Below are 23,722 nucleotides of genomic sequence, written 5' to 3'. Positions count from 1 at the left end.
ATGCTGCTTATGTTACCATTTCCATGGCAACAGATTTATTTATTAGGACCTGAGATGACATGTGTTAATGTACCACATACCTGCTGATCGGCAAACTCTTCTATTTCAGCTTGAGTTGACAATTAAGTCCTGGACAGATACAGCCAGGGGTTAATGTTACTCATTAGGAGAACTAGGTCATTACTGGGAAATCAAGGCACTTAAGACAGCATGGGGGAAAAATACTAAATTCAGCATCTTGGTGAATGCAGCTCATACATTAATTAACCTCGCTTTCCTTGGTGAAAAATTCTGTTATCATACATGTGCACTACCGTACACCAATTAATTGCAAAAGCTAGTTTACCATCATCCCTTCAGTTGTCTTTTCTTCCTGCGCGGGAGTTCCATTATTTCCTGCAAAATTCTAATGTCTATATGATGAGTAAAAAGGGTATTAAAATTAAGAAGGGAATCATCATGGAAATCAGCTTTACCACAAGGGAATGGACAAATAAGAGCTTCTCAAATTAAAATAAATAAGCTCTGTTAATACCACACCTTAGGAGTCTAATATGGACCCCTCAGAAATGGTATAGTTGGAGGTGCTGCTTTTGATTATTATTAAAACGTAACATAGACATTTGACCTTCAGCAAAAAGCTGTTGTAGTCTAAATCCACAGTCCTTGTAAATGGTGATGTTCCTGCTCCACACAAAAGAATTAGTTTCATATTTATAACGCAGATTATACACTGAGTTTGACTAACCTTTCAGACTATATGATTACATTTTACTCCCATGCAAGTGTATATGCACAAGCATATACTTATATTCTGTATACTGTGTATGGTTATCTAATGTGCCACACATATAAAAGCAAATTGTGTATTTAACTTTCATTTGGAAAGCTCTACTGTTGGAGATTTTTATTTTGTAATCAAAGTTTATTGTTCCAGTATGGATTTAAGATGTTTGGAAAGATTTCCACAATCAGCAATGGATGTATGTGGCAGACCAGGCAAGTGGCACTCTGAGAGTTAACCTGAACTTCATATGTCTTGGACAAGTGTTAAAATAAAGAGACTTAATATGTTCTGATTGCAGGATTGATTAATGTTGTGATAGAGAACTGCACAATAAAACTGTGAATCCATCCTACGCTAATTAGCACTTGAATAAAAAAATTCACCAAGGTTAAAACTTCTATTGAAACCCAGTATTTGTAATTAAAAGGGGTGCTGTTTTATTGGAGTCTTCCAAAAATAATTGGCAAGAATGAGCAAGAATATAATGTTGCTAAATTATTGTTTTGCTTATTTCATTTCATGTTTGTCATGAACTCTAAGTTGATAGGATTTCCCAGCACTTTATCCTCATGATTTTGTGTAAATCGATGGTAGTAAACTTTTTCAACCAATTTTGATTCAAAAAGAGGGATGGTCACTGGAGCTAGAAGATATTGATGTTAAATATGCATAACTGACATCAGCCAGCATGAATCATTCTGGTCACTAAAAGCATAGACAGTCTTGTTAAGTAGCCCAGGACTTTTGAAAGGCTATTTTGTATTCATGATCTGTTATAACATTTTTGAATTGCCTTCAATGTTAACTTTATTACTGCATCTAATTTAACTCTGAATGTGCAGTAGAGAAATTTAGCAAGAGTGTATTCTGACAAATTTTTTAGTTGTTTTGGGTTAAATTTTTGAACTTGGAAGATGAAATTTGGCTTTGGTATTGAGAGGACTGCTGAGTTACTACTGGCCTATTTTGCATCAACAATTTTATCCCCTTGATTTCTTCATATTTTTAATATTTGAAGAAGTACATTTATAGAATTAGGATTAATCTTAACATCTCAGCTCTTTTCTGTAATTTACTTTATAGGGATGTGATTGGGCAGGGGGGAATTTTTTTTTAAGTAGATAATCCTGATGACTTCATAAGGGGCACCAAGTTGGAGGAGTTACTGAGCTTGGCATTGTGAGGGAGCTAAATTAACATCAGCGAAAATGTAGTCATTAGTGCAGGGTGCTTCAACAATCTTGTCATTTCAACTGTGCACACTAAGTTCTCTCCCTCACAGTGTCAACTCACACTTTCTTTCAACCAATCATCCCAGTGTTGTTGAGAGTGCAGAATATTAGTGTATTTATATGATAAAATAATAAAAATATATCACCTTAATACTAATACATGTGGAGTGTTAGATGTCATTCTTGTTGACTGAGTCCTTTCAAAATGTTAGAAATAGAAATCATTCTGCCTAGCACTCCAAAGTAAGAGACTTGAACCTGAACAGTTGAGATATTTTTAACAGCGAGCTTTGAATTATGGTTTGTCATGACTTATGACAAAGTAAGTGGCTCTGATTTAACTTGTAAATTCCACTTATGAGTTGGAATTCTGTTTTGTTTCAAGGGAGCATGACAAGGACCCCGAGTTATTCTTCAATACGTTACTGAAGCTAAAGGAAAATGGACTAACTTTTAAAGTATCTGTCCTTGGCGAGACCTTTATGGAAGTACCAGGTATTGCTTCTGTAAGGAATAAAATATCTCAGTCAGCAGCACTACCCCGCCCACCCCCCTATATACACACACACACACACACACACACACACACACACACACACACACACCTACAAATTATAGCACCTTTGGTGTTGTAAAATTCTCTGTCGATTTCACAACCCTTTTTGTTGTTGTTGAGCATTTTTTTCCACTTCTAAATGCCTGGAGTGAGCATCATTCATGGATCATTACTTTCCAAAGAAATTTAAGCATGGAATGCCATTTAATTTTTCTGAATGCAGTCCGTCATTAGGAAACTTAGCTGTCACAGTGATGCCATTTTTGGTGTGATGTTTTTGTTGCCTCATTTCTTTTAATTTTATCTCCATTAGCTTAATTCTTTTTTAATATTTTCATTTAACGAACTTTACAGTCCATTTTGTTTCACTGTCTGCTAAGCGAGTTTTATGAAGCAGACAGTTGGCTTTTCGTAGGGGGAGGATGTCGAGGCGGGCCTTGCTTCTGTCAGTTTTTGCACCTCAGCATTTGGTTCTGCTTCCTTGCCTTGATTATACAAGCAAACAACTCTGAGAAGTTCTATAAAATAAGCAGAAGCTAATTAACCTGAACTTCAGACGAGGCAAAGCTGACATATGAGTTAATTTTGCACCATATTGAATTGTTGAATTTTTTTTCTCTCATTAAAGACATCTTTGCTGAAGCCAGAAGGGAATTGGGTTCTTCTGTTATACACTGGGGCTACCAAAGCAGTAAAGACGACTACCTCAAAGTTCTGTGCATGGCAGACATTGTCATCTCAACAGCAAAACATGAATTCTTTGGAGTGGCAATGTGAGTGTTTCTTTATTAGTTAATGCTAATTACTGTCAACTGAAATGCAGATCTCCCCAAACGTTTGAGACAGAAATGATTTTCTTAGAAATCAATTTACCAGCTTCCCTGTTTCTTTGAAATTAAAGCGGCTGTCACGCTATTTTCTTTTGTAAATATAGAAAAAAGGAGCCACGAAGCATGAAAAAAACTGAAAAAAAAAAATTTTTCATCCATCATTATATGTACGGTCTTTTTGTAGCATTTATGATTTGTGATGTACATCTTATGTACATCTTTTTACATGTCGTTGGTAATTTAACATAAAAGATGCGTTACAATAACTCACTGTGAGGATCATTTTAATCTGATCTGCTTAGTATAACAACATTAGCATTTTCATTTAATTAAAGCATCCTGAATACAGCCATGTTTTAATCATACGCCTTTTATTTACCCTCCTTTTGTGTCATTAATAATTAACATTTTCTTTACTTAAGAAAAGGGAAAAATAATTATAAGACCCTTTTCCTAGAATTTCAATGGTTTTGAGAAAGGTGCTATCAATAATTAGCATTTTACTTTCCAACTTAAGTTGGGCCTTGTAGGGCTATGTTATCAGCATTTCACTTAAAAGAAATAACATTCCACGTATCAGAACTATGACTGCTGGACAATGTGACTGTCTGCCATTGCCTGCAGTGAAATAATTCAGTGAACAAAAATTATCAGCTAATTAAATATAGGATCAGAATCCCAATAACTATTTGCAAATAAATTACCAGAATTCAAGGGATAGATCTTTAAATTAAGATTCATAGACTTAGCACTCTTGAAAATAAAGGTCATGTTGTTGCCTTGACACACAATCAATGTTAACTCATTCAGCAGAAGAATATCTGCATACCTAGAGATACATAGTATGAATGTGGCATCTGCCCAGGTGAAGGAATTGGTAAGAGCCAAAAAATTTTTTTGGATGCCAGCTTAATTAACTGTGGCAGTACGGATTAAGATGTAATAAAGTTGTTTAGTTTAAACAAAAGGTAAGTTGTCCTTCATGCTCCCCTCATTCTCCTTTCTATAAATGCGTACTATTATTGACATGGTTGCCATCAGCACTTTCCATACATGCACTCGGACGCAAAACCATTAAAACATTGAAATGTTAGTTAATATTGCCCTGCAGCTCATTACAACCATATTACCTGTGAGAGGAATTGACTCAGTTTTTGTTAGTTTGTTTAATAGTGTATTTTTTAATCCATTTGGCACTTGATTATTCAACTGCAGATATTTCGATTGAACATTAAGTCCTAGGTATAACTACAGGTCACGTCAGAGTGCAATGCTGAATATTAATCATCCAGCTATGTGGAAAAACAAAATACACAAAAAATCTAATTAGACAATTTGAAATAAAACATGAAAATGTTTAAAAATTATAATAATGTGCAAATTTTATAAAACCAACATGTGACTCAGGAGTGGTAATTTACTAACTAAACTATTCCTGATTTAATATCCCTATAGTCACTGTGTTGTTTATTTCCCTAGAAACCACTTCTCTCAGTTATATATCTTCTCCAATTGTTATTCTTTTCATCTTTCAGCTAATTCTATTCATTTTAAATTGTCATTCATATACATGATATATATGACTGTTGTAAAAACAAGTTATGGAAGCATGCTTGTTGATGCGAAAGGAATTGGCTAATTAAACTTTAACCAGTACCAACAAAATAATTAACAAGTGAAAAGTATCTTCAAAAGCTTTTCACAGGATGAGTTGCATTCTGATTTTATTCCCTGACCCTTTCATTGTCAACTCTCCTTAAATGTTGTGCAAATAATCTCCTTTTATCATTCCTGAAAATTTGCAAAACACTAATCCTGGGCCTGTACTTTTCACCATTGAGGACTTAAATTTAAACTTTGTAAGGAATAGTGGTGACGATGCTTCCAAGTGAGTTGGAGGTCTTGCAACCATTATTAAATATATAGCAGACGTGAATCTGTGACTGACTGGTAAATATTTAGCAGTTTCAGTTGTGACAGATTCAGTGTATTGATACAGTAGAGTTTTTCATTGAGCTGTATTGCTGTGATAATAAAGTCTGCTCTGAAGTTTGCTATAATGCAAAGCCAAATAATGAGACAGATTTTGGAATCTTAAAGTCCTAAATTTCACACCTGTGAAAGCGTATTTGTTGCTCCGCTCACGAGACCTGCATGTGAAGTCCGTCTTACGGCCGCGCCTTTTGACCAATGCTGCCAATCTATATAATTGTATCAAATCATCCATTGTCCAATGGTCTTGTCTATATGCCATAACCTCGAGAATCAAACAGCATATTGTGATCCTGTATTATCTCACAGTTTATCAAAACAGCTGGTAATTCTGCTCCAAAATAAAAAGCCATTTTATTTAGGGGTTTAACATGTAATTAAACTTTAGCTCTTGGAAGATCAAACACCTTTGCCAAGGTGATATTTTTTCTTAAAAATAACACTAGAAAATTTCATTTTTTTGAAAGCTTGAAATTAAATAACCCAAGATTCAACATTAACACTGAAGTCTCACTGATGTGCATTTTTATGCACCTTAATATTTCATACTTTTTATCAGAGGAAAATGTTCTCCTGAAGTTGTTTAGTGAGAGTTAAGTAGAATTCAACCGATTCTCCAATGTTACCTACGTTAATGAGATTTGACTGCACTGTCAAAGTAGAGTCATGTTTGAAACATGCGTTAACTAAACAGAGTCATGTTTGAAACGTCATTACAATTAAATTTGATATACAACTTGATATTAAAAAAGTAGTGTCACAAATGCAAGGTGTGCCTGACAGGAATAGGACCAGTTTTAAGTAACATTAAAAGTTGCTATAAAAAATGACATATTGGCCTCCGTCATTAACTGGATTTAATTTTCTTTTGAAATTTTAACCTCTTTATTGCTGGGACTGGTTGGAACCTAATGTAACAGGCATTGCTGTTGTGATAAATTTGTCACTTGCATTTAGTAAAAAGGGAAAACCAAAATTTATGGATCAAATGGCAAATTTTAAGGCTGTTCTCTCACAACAGTAAATCTGCATATTTGCTTATAACACAGCTGCCCTAATTTTGAAAGTCCCTATATGTTCTGTATCTGATGTGTTTCAGAGGGATTCTTACAAAAAAAATAGTGCAGTGGATCTTCAAAATATTTTTGCAAATCATTTCTCGAAGTTCAATTTGATACCAGAAAGATATGAGCTAATAAGGTTGCTTTTGAAGATGGGCTGCATGTTAGTGCAAGTCTTCAACACATGTAAAGGGTATATTCTCTTGAGTATAAAGTTCATGTATTATTACGATCGCAGCTGATGTTATTACCAGAAAAGTAACAGCCCATATTGAAATTGGAATTGAAATTGGAAAAGTTTGTCAATTTTGCTGGTCCATCTCTGACTCATCTCTTCCCTTCCTTGATATCTCTGTTTCCATTTCTTGGGATGGGCTGGCCACCAATATTCACTATTAACCAATTGACTCCCAAAATTACTTTGACTATACAACATCCCACTCTGCTTCCTGCAAAGACTTTTCCATTCTCCCATTTCCACCGGCTCTGTCGCATGTCTTCTGATGATGCCAACTTTGAAAAGAGGGCTTCCGAAATGTTCACCTTCATCCTTAACTGAGGATTCCCCAGCACTGTTGTTGAGAGATCCCTCAGCTGGGACTGATCCATCTCCCGCAGTTTGGCTGTCACCCCCTCGCTTCCCTCCCACAACAATAATAGGGTTCCCCCCTGTCCTTACCTACCATTCCACCAGCATACACATCCAGAGGATCATTAGCCACAATTTGTGGCACCTCCAGCAAGATGCTACTACAAGACACATATTTCACTTCCCTCCCTTGTAGCATTCCGCCAGGACCGTTCCCTCCAGGACTCGTGGTCCACTCCTCCTTCACACCCAACATCACCCCACCAGCAACTTCAAGATGTAACACCTGCCCATTTACTTCCTCCCTCCTCAGTATGCAAGGGGCCAAACACATCTTCACCTCATAGAGCCATAGTGATTTGCAGCACAGAAACAAACTCTTCTGTCCAACACGTTCATGCTGACCAGATATCCTAAATTAATCTAGTCCCATTTTCCAGCATTTGTTCCATATCCCTATAGACGCTTCCTATTCATGTATGTATCAAGATGCATTTTAAATGTTGTAATTGTACCAGTCTCCAGCACTTCCTCTGGCACTTCATTCCATCCACGTACCACCCTCTGCATGAGAAAGTTGCCCCTTTGGTCCCTTTTAAATTTTTTCCCTCTCCCCTTAAACCTATGCCGTCTACTTTTGGACTGCCCTACCCTGTGGAAAAGACCTTGACTATTCATGCTCCTCATGGTTTTATAAACTTCTATAAATCTAGTTTACCGTATTTGCTGTTCAAAATATGGTTTCCTGTAAATGGGGGAGATGAAGCATCGATTGGATGACCACTTCACAGAACACCTACGCTCTGCTGCAGAAAAAGACCCTGAGCTTCCAGTTGCCTACCACTTCAATACACTATCTTATTTCTTGGCCAACACCTCTGTCTCAGGCATGCTGCATTGCTCCAATGAAGCTCAGTGCAAGCTGGAAGAACAGCACCTCATTTTCTGCCTGGGAGCCCTACAGCCTTCTGGACTCAATATTGAGTTCAACAATTTTACGACTTGAGCACCCTTCCCACCTCCACACACCAGGCCTATGGTCTGCTGTTACACACAACTCATTGTTAGCCGCCAACAGTCCCCATTAACAACTATTCATTTTCCTAGGCTAACTATCCATTTGTTTGTCTGTCCAATTTTTCTTTTCTCTTTGGGTTCTATCTTCACCATGTTTACTCCTTACCCCCTCTTTCCATCATATCTTCTGCATAAAAAAGCAACTTTTTCCCAGCTACCATCCGTTTTGAAGAAGAGTCGCTGGACCTGAAATGTTAACTTTGAAGTCCGTCCACAGATGTTGCCAGACCTGCTGAGTTTTTCTAGCAATTTCTGTTTTAGTTTCTGATCCCTTTCTGAAACAAGGCTTGACAGATTATATTTTGTTGTATTTTGGTTTTAACAAAGCAGTCTCTTTATGAAACATAATCACATGATGCTGCAGAGTTAGAGCTAGTTTCAGACGAGAGTTTAGGACAAGGTTATTAACAAAAGAAGCGAAGCTAAATTGAATAAACCAATCTGTGTGCTACTAATACAAAGATTTTTAAACAGTTAGTAAAAGTATAATCCCATTAATTCTAATACACTCCTTCATAAATTATGAAGAAAAACAGCAGCTTTTGTATAGTGCCCAAACATACCCATGGTGTAGTATCCAAGACATTGCTTGGACAGTACTTACATGAGAGTCCGTGTAATACCTTGATAAATTTTTAACTTTTGGACGAGACTGCAACTAGCTCTTTCTTTTTTGCACCTATTATACATCTGAGATTAAATGTACTCAGCTTTCCTAAACTCTCGTCTGAAACTAGCTCTAACTCGACAATCTAACCTAACCTAGTGCATTGTATATCCTTCCCTTCTCAGTAATTGTGGTCTATACAACCATTCTACCCCAAAGATTTCATAGGATTGCCAAAACTCAAAGTAAAACAGAAAACAAAAGTCACCCTCTCTAAGCTACGTGTTGCAGCTGAGCTTAAAAAAAAGTTCCAAATGTCTGCTGCAAACTTTGCAGCCCCATTATTGGTACATACAAACCTATTCACTCCAAAACCAGACTTCAGAAACTGTTTTTAAAGAAATCACTGTTGCTACAGAAATCAATTAGTTCTTAACTTGAAAGACACACAGAAAATCCACAGGTTACTGACTCAAAAGCAGAACACTAAATTACAATAAATTATATTAAATATTTATATACGATCCTACATTTTATTTCACATTGGTGAGTTAATACAGGTGTTCATATGATTAAGGAGTTTTGGGGTTAAAAGGAGAAAGATTTCTTCTGGTAAGGTGATCCAGAACAAGGGAACAAATCTGTAAATGTAGAGCTATGCCATTCGGGGATGACGACAGAAAGTGCTTCTTCACTCAGATGATAGTGGAAGTCTGGAACTCTCTCCCCAAGTGATTTAGTTAAATGGAGGAAACATCTCAAGGGATGAATGTTCTACTCCTGTTCCAGTTTCTCAAAATTAATATCTCCTTTTACACATGTTACACTAAAGTAAGCAATCATTTCTGATCAGTTTAATGGTTCTGATTGGATTAATATTTTAATGCTTATGAGTTTGACAATGATTGTTCCTATGCATTTAATTTTATTGTTGTGGCAAAGATATTCTCAATTATAATGGTGCAGGCTATTGTGCTACATTTTACCAATAAACTGTCAATATCCTGAGGGTTACCATTGAGCAGATACTGAACTTGATTAGCCATATAAATGCTGTCACTACAAAAGTAGATCAAAGGCTAGGAACCCTGCAGTAGGTAACGCACCACCTGATTCCTGAAAGCCTGTCGACCACATCTACAGGCATAAGTCTGGAGTGTGATTGAATTCACTTCACTTGATTGGATGAATGCTGCTTCGGCAGTACTCAAGAAACTTGACATCATCCAGAACATTTGATTGACACCGCATCCACAAATATTCACAACCTTTTCTGACAACAACTCACCAAAACGCCTTTGACAGCACCTGCCAAATGTGTGGCCATCAGCATCTAGAAGGTGGCATGGTGGCTCAGTGTTCAGCACCACTGCCTCACAGCACCAGGGACCCGGGTTCAATTCCACCCTCAGGCAACTGTCTGTGTGGAATCTGCACGTTCTTCCTGTGTCTGCATAGGTTTAGCCAGTGCTCTGGTTTCCTCCCACTGTCCAAAGATTGGCAAGTTAGGTAGATTAGCCATGCTAAATTGCCCATAATGTTCAGGGATGTGTAGGTTAAGTATTTCTGAAGAAGGGTCCAGACCCGAAACGTTAGCTTTCCTGCTCCTCTGATGCTGCTTGGCCAGCTCTACACCTCGTTATCTCTATTGTAGGCTAAGTATGTTAGCTACGAGAAATGTAGGGTTACAGGGGAAGGGTAGGGGGCTGGGTCTGGGTGGGATACTCTTCAGAGAATCGGTGTGGACTTGATGGGCCGAATGGCCTGTTTCTACACTGTATGGATTCAAGGGCGTCAGATAATGGGGATACCACCACCCGCAAGTTCCTCTCCAAGCCATTCAAGGTCCTGTATTGGAAATATATCAGCATTCCTTCAGTGACATTGTGTCAAAGTAGTGGAACTCTCTTCTGTAAAATTGTGGGTTTACCTACAGAAAATAACAGCAGCAGTCTAAGGAGGCAGTTTGCTACCACCTTCTCGAAAGCAACTCAGGGTGATCAATAAATGCTGGCTAAGCCAGCAAAGCCCGCATCTCGTGAATGAATTATAAAAGTACAATTAAATGAAGCTGGTAAACTCGAAACTAGGTTTTCTTCAGCATCTTGGAAACCAAGATGGATGATCTCACTCTTAACACCAGTACATCCGCGTTTATAACAGATTATGTGTAGTTATGCAATGATGTGGTACCCATGGTTAGATTGCACATTCAGTATTGGCTGATTATGATAATGCCATCGTAACTAAAACAGATGAAAAAAAATCAAAACAATCGTTTTGAAATAGACAATATGGGTAATTGTTCAATGAAATAAATACTTGGTTTCACCACTGTTATGATGCTGTGAAAGATTAGGTAGCACAACGTGACAATGCATTCATTTTTTGCAACATTTTGGTAGTTAGTTTAATTGTATGTTTTGCTATTTATTTCTATGATTCCCTTTGTTTTGTCATATAATGTATCATTGTACAGTTCAGAATAGGAATAGAGCTATGCAGGGTGTTTTGCTATCTTAAACGAAAAGATGCCTTCTTTCACAGGATCACAGAATTGTGCGGCTCAGATCTATCAAGCTTTTTCTAGTTTTTTTAAGAGCAATCCAGTTAATTTCACTTGCCATTCTTTTCCCAAATCAGTGCAATTCTTTTCTCCTTTAACTATTTATACAATACCCCTTTGAAGGCTATTACTGAATCAGGAGTACATTCCAAATCCTAATCACTTGTGTTGAATAATTAAGTCTTTCGTCATGTCAATTTTGTTTTATTTGTGCTAACTAAACCTTTCTTAATTTTCAACTGCTATCAAATGTCTTCCTATTCATCTCTGCTGTGTGGAGAACCTTTTCGAATTTACCCTGCAACCGCAATTCCTCTTTCCTGATTTTATGAGCGATCTGTGCATAGGAACTCAGGTGGGTGACCTGTAAAATAGGATATAGTGCTGTGGTGGCATGCCTGATGCTGACCCATCCTCACTTGCCCTGCTGCAATTTTACAGATGGTGAAGGAGCCATCAGTGAATTCCTTCCCCCTCCAGGGTTTCATCCCTTTGTTTTTCAGATTTAACTGATTGTGGGAGAAGCATGTGCCCGTCATCTAGTACAGCAATTCTGATGTGACCCTGCTGGCTAGTGAAAGGAGTCAGGATCACCTTTTAGGTCCCTCTCACCAATTGGTGCACCTGACTGTTATTTCTTCTTTACCGATCTTCCTGCCTTCCCCTCTCCTACTAGGCAGGGGCAAAAGCAGAAAATGCTGGAGAAACTCAGCAGGTCTGACAGTCTGTGGAGAGAAAATCAATGTTTACATTTAGAGTTCAATGTAATTTCTTCATAACTGGTTGCTATACTGTACTTCAATTTCCAGAAGGCACTTGATAAGGTGCAATGTGAAAGTTTATTGTGGAAAAAAGAAGCGCACGTAGGGGGTAACATATCGGCATGGACAGAAGATGGGCTAGCTAGAAAATAGAGTAGACATAAATGGATCATTTTCTCATTGGTGAGATGTAATGAGTGGTCTGCCACAGGGATTAGTGCTAGGGTTTCAACTTTCTTTAGTTTATATAAATGACTTAGATGAAGGGATTGATGCTAAAGTTGCTTATTTTCCAGATGATGCACAGATAGATAGAGAAGTAGGTCATGATGAGGATGCAAGATGGTTACAAAGGGATGTGAGTAGACTAAGTGAATGTTCAAAGATCTGGTAAATGGAGTATGAATGTGGGAAAATGCTAGTAGAACGTTATTTATTGCAAAATGAATTGAATACAAAAGTAGGGAGGTTAGACTTCAGTTATATGGGGCACTGTACTATCTCTAGAATACAGTGTACAGCATTGGCCTTCTTATTCAGGAAAGGATGTAAGTGCATTGAAAGCAGTTCAAAGAAGATTTATTGGATGAATACCTGGAATGGATGGGTAGTCCTATGAAGAAATGTTTTCAGACTGCATTTATACCTGCTGGAGTTTAGAAAAGTAAATGATGACTTGATAGAAACATATAGGATCCTAAGGATCCTTAGCAGAATGGATGTGAAGAGGTTGTTTTTTTATGTATGAGAGAATCTAGAAGCATGCATCACTGTTTAAAAATATTAGGTTGCCTATTTAGGACAGAAATGAAGAACCTGTTTCAGGTGCAGTCTAGAATGAGAAAAGTTTTAGGATAAGGAGTAGCAGATTTAAAACAGACATTAGGAGAAATTACTTCCCTGAAGTGCATCCATGGAATTCACTACCCCAGCGTGTGGTGGATGCTGGGACATTGAATAATTTTAAAGAGGAGCTAGACAGATTTTTAATTAGTAATGGGTGGAAAGGTTATGGAGAGTGGGCAGACAAGTGGAGTTGAGGTTGAGAGGTGGTCAGCCATGGCCATATTAAATGGTGGAGCAGACTCGAGGGGCTGATTTGCCTACCCCTGCTCCTAGTTATTCTGTTTCCAGCAATTGCCATATTTGTCCTGTAATGTCTTTTGGAACAGCACATATTAATTCAGGAAGGGATTGAGCTGAGCTGGGCTGCCAATTATGTGCCCAAAAATGAAATACAATTGGTGCTCACTGACCAAAGGCACAAGTCAGCCTGTTGTTTGTGGAAACAGGACCCCAGTAAGAATTTGACGCTATTAAGAAAGGAGAGGAAATTGAGGTGAAACGAACCGTTCTGTCATGTAGTTTAGTATTTGTTCTATCTCCAGTGATGTAAGTATAATTATATAGAATTTTAGTAAGAAGAGTTTTTTATTTCTTAATAATTAATTATTATCCAGAAAATATGCTAATAATAAAATATAACATTCACTTATTTCAAAATGCAATTCCACGTAAATAGATGAAATGCTAGTAAGTAAGGATATAGGGTGAGCCAAAGAGCTTAAAGAAGCTTAGTGTGGAAACCGGAGATTGATATTTCCCAAGTGCATTGGTGAAGGATGGCTGCAGACGTCGTTGCTGAGCTTTTATTGCGTGCTGTTCATAAGAATAGGAAATTGGCTCAAGAAGTTTCTAAGTGGAATGTTATAGGCATCTGTGTGATCTATGCTATGGCAAGATTAATAGTGGAATCAGTCAAGAAGTCTAGCGATTTTGATCCTGATGTCAGGAGCATTTCACTTCAGGTTACATTCTTTTCACAAGTGGCATGGCAAGTTTCTCGCTAGCCAGGGGAGGCGATAGCTTAGTGGTATTATCAGTGGACTGTTAATCCAGAAACCCACATAATTTTCTGTGGACCCGGGTTCAAATCCCGCCATGGCAGATGATGGAATTTGAATTCAATAAAAATATCTGGAATTAAGAATCTAATGATGACCAAGAATCCATTGCGGATTGTCATAAGAATCCATCTGGTTCACTAATGTCCTTTAGGGAAGGAAACTGGCATCCTTCCCTGGTCTGGCCTACATGTGACCCCAGACCCACAGCAATGTGGTTGACTCTTAACTACTGTCTGAGCAATTATGGTCAGGCAGTAAATGCTACCTAGACAGTGACACCCACATCCCGTTAATGAATAATAAAAAAAAAGCTGTGAGTTGGCAGTTAAGGAGTGTTATTGCTTGTTAAGTGCCTTCTTGATAGCCCAACTTACCTCATTAATATTCAGCTTTCTATCTTACCAAACATAGCGAACTAGCTAGATGGTGAGAAACTTAACATAGTCAAGTGCAGTGCAACATTCCTTGATGCACCTGAGTGCTGGTGCGGAGAGGACTGGAGGCTGGAGTGGAGTGGGACAGTTGTTGGACTGGATTCTGGCACGGGCAGTCAGACCACGTGCAGAGTTGCTACTGTTTGAATCTCTTTACTAGACTGTAATGTCAACCCTTTAACCAAATTATAACTGTTCTTTTTCTAATTTATATTTTAGACACTGTAGTAATGCTACTACTTTTCCTTTTATTCCTCTTTATATCCTAGGTATTTATACTTAAGATGATACCATTACAGGCAGCCATTGTAAAACCTTTTCACTGTACTCCTGTACTGCACTGGAGTACAAGTGACAATAAAGGATAATCTGTTCTAAATGAAAGAGGTTATCGTGAATTCAGTTCGATGCTTGTTCGAAAGCATTTCCATTTTATACACTGGGCAGCATGATCTCAGGGCACGCTCCATGGGTGCCAGGTGCACCACACCTTAGGAAGGATATATTGGCCTTGGAGGTAATACAATGTACTTTTACAAGAATGATTTCTGGACCTTGGAGGTAAAGATATGAGGAGAAATTTTACAAATTAGGCCAGTTTTTTTCTAGAATTTACAAGATTAAGATTCAGTTGTTTCAGCGGCGGGAGTCCGGGAGGAAGCGCGAGGGCAGCCTGGGAAGGTAAGCTTTTCGGTTATAAAAGTCTTACCTCGCGTGACTCCATTTTTGGAGTAAGTGAGGTAATATATTTGGGCGGTTGCTTTGCCCGAAACACTACCTAGGTAGTGTCTCCCACCCATCCTCCTCCTCTAACCAAAAAAAAAAGGTTCTGAGCGCTGATTTGGTAAGGCTACTAGTACTTTTTTTTTTTAATTTGTCTGTTTGGGAATTCAGAACAGTGGGAATGGATGTTAGGGCAGTTGTATGCTCCTCCTGTAGAATGTGGGAGGTAAGGGTCACCTCTAGTGTCCCCACTGACTTCATCTGCGGGAAGTGCACCCAACTCCAGCTCCTCGGAAACCATGTTAGGGAACTGGAGCTGGAGCTGGATGAACTTCGGATCATTCGGGAGGCTGAGGGGGTAATTGAGAGGAGTTACGGGGAGGTAGTCACACCTCAGGTACAGGAAAAAAGTAGATGGGTTACAGTCAGGGGACGGAAAGGGAACAGGCAGACAGTGCAGGGAACCCTTGTGGCCATTCCCCTCAAAAACAAGTATACCGTTTTAGATACTGTTGGGGGGGACGACTTACCAGGGGTAAGCCATGGGGTACAGGTCTCTGGCACAGAGTCTGTCCCTGTTGCTCAGAAGGGAAGGGGGGAGAGGAGGAGAGCATTAGTCATTGGGGACTCCATAGTTAGGGGGACAGATAGGAGATTCTGTGGGAACGAGAGAGACTCGCGGTTGGTGTGTTGCCTCCCAGGTGCCAGGGTCCGTGATGTCTCGGATCGTGTTTTCGGGATCCTTAAGGGGGAGGGGGAGCAGCCCCAAGTCGTGGTCCGCATAGGCACCAACGACATAGGTAGGAAAAGGGATGGGGACGTAAGGCAGAAATTCAAGGAGCTATGGTGGAAGCTTAGAGCTAGAACAAACAGAGTTGTTATCTCTGGTTTGTTACCCGTGCCACGTGCTATCGAGGCGAGGAATAGGGAGAGAGAGCAGTTGAACACGTGGCTACAGGGATGGTGCAGGAGGGAGGGATTCAGATACCTGGATAATTGGGGCTCATTCTGGGGTAGGTGGGACCTCTACAAACGGGATGGTCTACACCTGAACCAGAGGGATACCAATATCCTGGGGGGGAAATTTGCTAATGCTCTTCGGGAGGGTTTAAACTAATTCAACAGGGGGGTGGGAACCTGAATTGTAGCTCCAGTGGACAGGAGGTTGAGAGAGTAGTGAGGTCATAAATAAGGTTTCAACCCTATCGCAGGAGTGTACCAGCAGGCAGGAAGGTGGTTTGAAGTGTGTCTACTTCAATGCCAGGAGCATCCGGAATAAGGTGGGTGAACTTGCAGCATGGGTTGGTACCTGGGACTTCGATGTTGATGCCATTTCGGAGACATGGATAGAGCAGGGACAGGAATGGTTGTTGCAGGTTCTGGGGTTTAGATGTTTCAGTAAGATCAGGGAAGGTGGTAAAAGAGGGGGAGGTGTAGCATTGTTAGTCAAGGACAGTATTACGGTGGCAGAAAGGACGTTTGATGACGACTCGTCTACTGAGGTAGTATGGGCTGAGGTTAGAACCAGGAAAGGAGAGGTCACCCTGTTGGGAGTTTTCTATAGGCCTCCGAAAAGTTCCAGAGATGTAGAGATAAAGATTGCAAAGATGATTCTGGATAGGAGCGAAAGTAACAGGGTAGTTGTTATGGGGGACTTTAACTTTCCAAATATTGACTGGAAACGCTATAGTTTGAGTACTTCAGATGGGTCAGTTTTTGTCCAATGTGTGCAGGAGGGTTTCCTGACACAGTATGTAGATAGGCCAACAAGAGGCGAGGCCACATTGGATTTGGTACTGGGTAATGAACCAGGCCAGGTGTTAGATTTGGAGGTAGGAGAGCACTTTGGTGATAGTGACCACAATTCGGTTACGTTTACTTTAGAGATGGAAAGGGATCGGTATATAAAGCAGGGCAAGAGTTACAGCTGGGGGAAAGGCAATTATGAGACGATGAGGCAAGATTTAGGATGCATAGGATGGAGAAGGAAACTGCAGGGGCTGGGTACAATTGAAATGTGGAGCTTGTTCAAGGAACAGCTACTGCGTGTCCTTGAGTAGTATGTACCTGTCAGGCAGGGAGGAAGTGGTCGAGCAAGGGAACCGTGGTTTACTAAAGAAGTTGAAACTCTTGTCAAGAGGAAGAAGGAGGCTTATGTAGAGATGAGGCCTGAAGGCTTAGTGAGGGTGTTTGAGAGTTACAAGTTAGCCAGGAAGGACCTAAAGAGAGAGCTAAGAAGAGCCAGGAGGGGACATGAGAAGTCTTGAGCAGGTAGGATCAAGGAAAACCCTAAAGCTTTCTATAGGTATGTCAGGAATAAAAGAATGACTAGAGTAAGATTGGGGCCGATCAAGGACAGTAGTGGGAAGTTGTGCGTGGAGTCCGAAGAGATAGGAGAGGTGCTAAATGAATATTTTTCGTCAGTATTCACACAGGAAAAAGACAATGTAGTCGAGGAGAATACTGAGATACAGTCTATTAGACTAGACGGGATTGAGGTTCATAAGGAGGAGGTGTTAGCAATTCTGGAAGGTGTGAAAATAGATAAGTCCCCTGGGCCGGATGGGATTTATCCTAGGATTCTCTGGGAAGCTAGAGAGGAGATTGCAGAGCCTTTGGCTTTGATCTTTATGTCGTCATTGTCTTCAGGAATAGTGCCAGAAGACTGGAGACTAGCAAATGTTGTCCCCTTGGTCAAGAAGGGGAGTAGAGACAACCCTGGTAATTACAGACCAGTGAGCCTTACTTCGGTTGTGGGTAAAGTGTTGGAAAGGATTATAAGAGATAGGATTTATAATCATCTAGAAAGGAATAATTTGATTAGGGATAGTCAACACGGTTTTGTGAAGGGTAGGTCGTGCCTCACAAACCTTATTGAGTTCTTCGAGAAGGTGACCAAACAGGTGGATGAGGGTAAAGTGGTTGATGTGGTGTACTTGGATTTCAGTAAAGCGTTTGATAAGGTTCCCCATGGTAGGCTATTGCAGAAAATACGGAGGCATGGGATTGAGGGTGATTTAGCGGTTTGGATCAGAAATTGGCTAGCTGTAAGATGACAGAGGGTGGTGGTTGATGGGAAATGTTCATCCTGGAGTTCAGTTACTAGTGGTGTACCTCAAGGATCTGTTTTGGGGCCACTGCTGTTTGTCATTTTTATAAATGACCTGGATGAGGGCGTAGAAGGATGGGTTAGTAAATTTGCGGATGACACCAAAGTCGGTGGAGTTGTGGGTAGTGCGGAAGGATGTTGCAGGTTACAGAGGGATATAGATAAGCTGCAGAGCTGGGCTGAGAGGTGGCAAATGGAGTTTAATGCGGAAAAGTGTGAGGTGATTCACTTTGGAAGGAGTAACAGGAATACAGAGTACTGGGCTAATGGTAAGATTCTTGGTAGTGTGGATGAGCAGAAAGATCTCGGTGTCCATGTGCATAGATCACTGAAAGTTGCCATCCAGGTTGATAGCGTTGTTAAGAAGGCGTACAGTATGTTAGGTTTTATTGGTAGAGGGATTGAGTTTCGGAGCCATGAGGTCATGTTGCAGCTGTACAAAACTCTGGTGCGGCCGCACTTGGAGTATTGCGTACAGTTCTGGTCACCGCATTATAGGAAGGATGTGGAAGCATTGGAAAGGGTGCAGAGGAGATTTACCAGGATGTTGCCTGGTATGGAGGGAAGGTCTTATGAGGAAAGGCTGAGGGACTTGAGGCTGTTTTCGTTAGAGAGAAGAAGGTTAAGAGGTGACTTGTTAGAGACATACAAGATGATGGGAGGATTAGATAGGGTGGACAGTGGGAGCCTTTTTCCTTGGATGGTGATGGCTAGTACGAGGGGACATAGCTTTAAATTGAGGGGTGATAGATATAAGACAGATGTCAGAGGTAGGTTGTTTACTCAGAGAGTAGTAAGGGCGTGGAATGCCCTGCCTGCAAAAATAGTAGACTCGCCCACTTTAAGGGCATTTAAATGGTCATTGGATAAACATATGGATGATAATGGAATAGTTTAGGTTAGATGGGCTTCAGATTGGTTTCACAGGTCGGCGCAACATCGAGGGCCGAAGGGCCTGTACTGCGCTGTAATGTTCTATGTTCTATGTTCTATGTTCTATGATCTGATTGAAGTCTTCAGGATATTAACAGGAAAAGACAAGTTAGATAAAGACAATCTAGTTCCACTGGTTGTAGATTCTCGAACTAGGGGGCGTAGTCTGAGAATTAAGAAGCACTTCTGTAAAGGTTGGTAGCTGTTTGGAACTCTCTTTCACAAGTGACAGTGAATGCTAGATCAGTTGTTAATTTTAAATTTGAGATAGATAATTTTTTGTCAAGCAAGGATATTAAGACAGGTATATGGAGTTAGACCACAGATCAACCGTGATATCATTGAATGGTGCAACAGGCTCAAAGGGCTAAATGGCCTATATTTGTTCCTGTGTTCGAGTTAGTTGTTTAATTGTCCACCACAGTTCATGATGACATTGCAAGACTGCAGGGCTTTGATCTGATGCATTGGTTTTGGGATTGCATTGCTCTGTCCATGGGATAATGCTCCCTTTATTAGTGCTAAGGTAACAAGGTGTAGAGCTGGATGAACACAGCAGGCCAAGAAGCATCAGAGGAGCAGGAAAGTTGACATTTCGGGCCTAGACCCTTCTTCAGAAATTGGGGAGGGGAAGGCGATTCTGAAATAAATAGGGAGAGAGGGGGAGGCGGATAGAAGAGGATAGAGGAGAAGATAGATGGAGAGGAGACAGACAGGTCAAAGAGGCGGGGATGGAGCCAGTAAAGGTGAGTGTAGGTGGGGAGTTCGGGAGGAGATAGGTCAGTCCAGGGAGGACGGACAGGTCAAGGGGGCAGGATGAGGTTCGTAGTTAGGAGATGGGGGTGGGGCTTGAGGTGAGAGGAGGGGATAGGTGGGAGGAAGGACAGGTTAGGGAGGCGGGGACGAGCTGGGCTGGTTTTGGGATGCGGTAGGGGGAGGGGAGATTTATTAGTGCTACTTGGTTTCCAGTTCTGTTGCTAATTTAGTAAGTACAGAGTCTAATTCAAATATCCTATTTGGAATTTACACTTCAATCGACATGTTCTCTCCTAGACTAGATTTCAAGTGCACTTGCTGGAGAATTTTCCAGTAAAAACATTAAATGCAGGTTAGGTCATTTATGATGTAGTTTTTAATTCTTCAGTGTTAACATTTTCATATGTCAGTGGCAGCGCACAGCACCCGTCAGCAGTCAACAAACAAAGACTGACTGAAATCACATCACAGAATGAACAGCATAAATTGCTTTACCACCCTGGAGTGAATGAAAATAGTGTTTCGATTTAAGATTTCAAATGACAGTTCAAAAATGTGTAAATTTCATTGTGATTCGCAAAGTACCTCTTTATTCACTGTGAATGTTACTTTTATGGTTGGATTGCTTATCCTGAGGATTTAACTGGTGGAAATAGTTCCGAATGAACGAAATACTAACTTACAACAACAACCATGTGTATTTTTACATTGCCTTACATTGAAACAAACTATGGCATTGAGTCACATGAAATTAAGCAAATGACAAAATCTTGGTCAAAGAGGTAGGTTTTAAGAAATGTCTTAAAGAGAAAAAGGATATTGTGAGATAGGAAGGTTTAGTGAAAGACCTCCTGAGTATAACACTGAGGCAGTTGAATGCACGGCTATCACTGGTGAACAATTACAATCAGAGAACATTGAGGACCTAATTAAAAAGTGCAGATATCATAGAGGATTTCAGAGGAGGGATGAGCTACGAAGGGATTTGAAAATAAGGATGTAAATTTTAAAATCAAGGTGTTATTTAATATCAATGTGCAACAGTGAGCACAGGGGTGATGTGTGAACAGGATTTGGCGCAAGTAGGAACATGGCAGTAGATTCTTTTTACAAGCATAAAGCAAAAAGCAGGGTACCATTTGATGTAACTATTGATTGAGAATTCAGTGTTATTTACAGTGATGTTTCTCTTTAGTTTATTGAATCCCAAGTAATTCCAAGCTTGTTTGACAATCAGTTTCTGTCTAAAGGAATAATGAAGTAAAATATGTGACTAAATTGAATTAATGGCATTTCCTTCAGTTCTAAATTACTCTCTGAACTGAAGAGCAAATGCCTGCTCCTAAAAAAAACTTAAAGGTATGTGTATGATTTCCTAATACAAGTTTGGCACTTATACCCTGAAACCCAGATGATTGCTGTGACATATATCAAATGTTCTTGTAATGTTTCATTGAAAAACAATGGAGACAGGGGTTATTGCATGTCAGTATTTTTCCCCATGAGTCTCCATCTACCCCTCTTCATCTAGCTTAATCATCATTTGCCTTTGTTCCGTTTTCCGTCTTGTGCTGCAAATGCAGGTCAATTAAAGAAGCCTAGATGAATTTGTTCTGGACAAACCAGTTTTCACTAATTTCCCGGTGCTTTTTGAAGAGTTAACAGAGGGGATTGATTGATTGATGTTGTTGGTTGTGTGTGCTTAGCTTTCCAGAAGATATTTAATATATTGCCACACAACAGACATGTATGAAAAGCTGTTGCTTATGGAATAAAAGAGACAGTAGTGACGCGGATATGAAATTGGCCAAGTGACAAGAAACAGACAGTCGTGGTTAATGGGTGTAGAGGCTTGGAGAAATGTTTGCAGTGGAGTTCCTCAAGGGTTGATGTTGAGAATCTTGCGGTCAGGTGTATATCTATGACAAAGATCTTAGTGTACAGGGGCACAATTTCAAATTCTGCACGTGATAGAACACTGAAGCATTGTGAAGAGCTTCAGAAGGGTATGGACAAGTTAATGGAATGGGTGGACAAGTTGCAGATGACATTCAATACAGAGAAATGGTTAGTGATTAATTTTGGTAGCAATATTCTAGAACATCCTAACAGAACTGTGAGTGTACCTGTACCATACGAACTGCAGTGGTTCCAAAAAGAGGTTCATCTGTGACTTTAACTGTGACACCCGTGACTTTAATCTCAACTGTGACTTTAACTCCTAGACTATAAAAGCTGATAGCTTCTTCCTGGAGCTTCAGCTTCAATTAACCTCCTCAGGCTTTGGACTAACACTTCTTGTTTGGACCTATCATTAGCTCCTTACAATAAGGTAATCTAGTTGCATTTTATTGCCCCCTTCACAGAAATACTGCTATACGCAACCATCTCTGTCCGAGGACTTCACAGAACTGCTCAAAACAAAGTAAAATGAAAAATGTCTTTCTAAGCTAAGTGTGTTCCCCTAAATTTAAAAAACCTCCATCTATAAATTTCGAGCATGTTTAAACACAATGGTTTACCTTGCTAGATCATGAAACATCCTATGTTAAAAAAAAACCTTAATGCTACCAAAGAAGCTCCCACAAATTGTTGAAAAAGAAATCTCCGTGGCTACAGAAATATTTACAGGTTAATCATTAACTTCAGACACACTGAAAACATACATGCTACTAACCCAAAATATAAAACCCAAACTTCAAATAAATTATGTTAAATATATATTTATGAATCCCACAGTTGATATTGCATATGGCTGGTCCAGTTCATTCTATGGTCAGTAATAGCCTCCAGAATGTTGATGGTGGAGAATGCAGTGATGGTAGTGCCATTGAATGTCAAGTTAAAATAGTTAGAGTTTCTCCTGTTGGCAATTGTCATTGCTTGGCAATTCTGTGATGTGAGACTGCAACTTGCCACTGATTAGCTCAAGCCTAAATATTGTTTAGGTCTGGTCCCATAAGGGTGCAGACTGCATCAATATCTGATGTATAACGAATGGCACTTGAACATTATGGAATCAAGCAAACATCTTCAGTTCTGAGGTAATGATGGAGGGAGCATCTTATACTTTGTCACATTCTTTCTTTGTTTAATTACATCTCCCAATTTGGAGGTGTCCATAAATTTTGAAATGTATTTTCCATTTCCAAGTCTAAATTGTTAATGTAAACTTGTAAAGAAGAGTAACTGAAATCTGTTGGTGTTTTCATACTCCAGTTAGATAAATTCGACTTAAGAAGTAGGCAAGCAAAGCAAAGAATGTTACACAATACAAGGCACTAATGAGACCACTAAATAGGTGACAGTACTAATATAACCAAATTAAATGGGGACATTGACTGTTTATTCTAATTTCCCCATATATCGAGAGTAGCACAGCACGTGTACATGCACTTTTATAAGATAACAGATTTCATGGAGTTCCAAAGAAGAGTCATATCGAAACATCTCAGTTGCTGCCTGACCTGCTACGTGGAACAATCCCTCTTCCGTACCTACACCGGCCCTAAACCCCACCTCTTCCTCCGTTACATTGATGACTGTATCGGCACCGCCTCGTGCTCCCACGAGGAGCTCGAACAGTTCATACACTTCACTAACACCTTCCACCCCAACCTTAAGTTTACCTGGACCATCTCTAACACCTCTCTCCCATTCCTGGACCTCTCTGTCTCCATATCGGGCAACCACCTAGAAACCGATATTCATTTCAAGCCCACCGACTCCCACAGCTACCTAGAATACTCCTCCTCCCACCCACCTTCCTGCAAAAATGCTATCCCCTATTCCCAATTCCTTC

General features: G+C 39.8%; 1 protein-coding gene across 1 annotated transcript in view; it reads left to right on the top strand.

Annotated features, from left to right (window-relative positions):
- The window catches only part of gtdc1 (glycosyltransferase-like domain containing 1), a 226,869-nt gene that overhangs the window by 158,548 nt on the left and 44,599 nt on the right, over positions 1–23,722 (top strand). The window contains exons 5-6 of the mRNA XM_020512422.2: positions 2,405–2,514; positions 3,204–3,348. Coding sequence (XP_020368011.2) covers positions 2,405–2,514; positions 3,204–3,348 — 255 coding nt within the window. The remainder of the gene's footprint in view (positions 1–2,404; positions 2,515–3,203; positions 3,349–23,722) is intronic.

The sequence above is a fragment of the Rhincodon typus genome, chromosome 7, assembly GCF_021869965.1.
Source record: "Rhincodon typus isolate 14 chromosome 7, sRhiTyp1.1, whole genome shotgun sequence".
Taxonomy (NCBI): Eukaryota; Metazoa; Chordata; class Chondrichthyes; order Orectolobiformes; family Rhincodontidae; genus Rhincodon; species Rhincodon typus.
The sequence above is the reverse complement of the archived record's forward strand: the minus strand, read 5'-3'. Positions and strand labels throughout refer to the sequence as shown.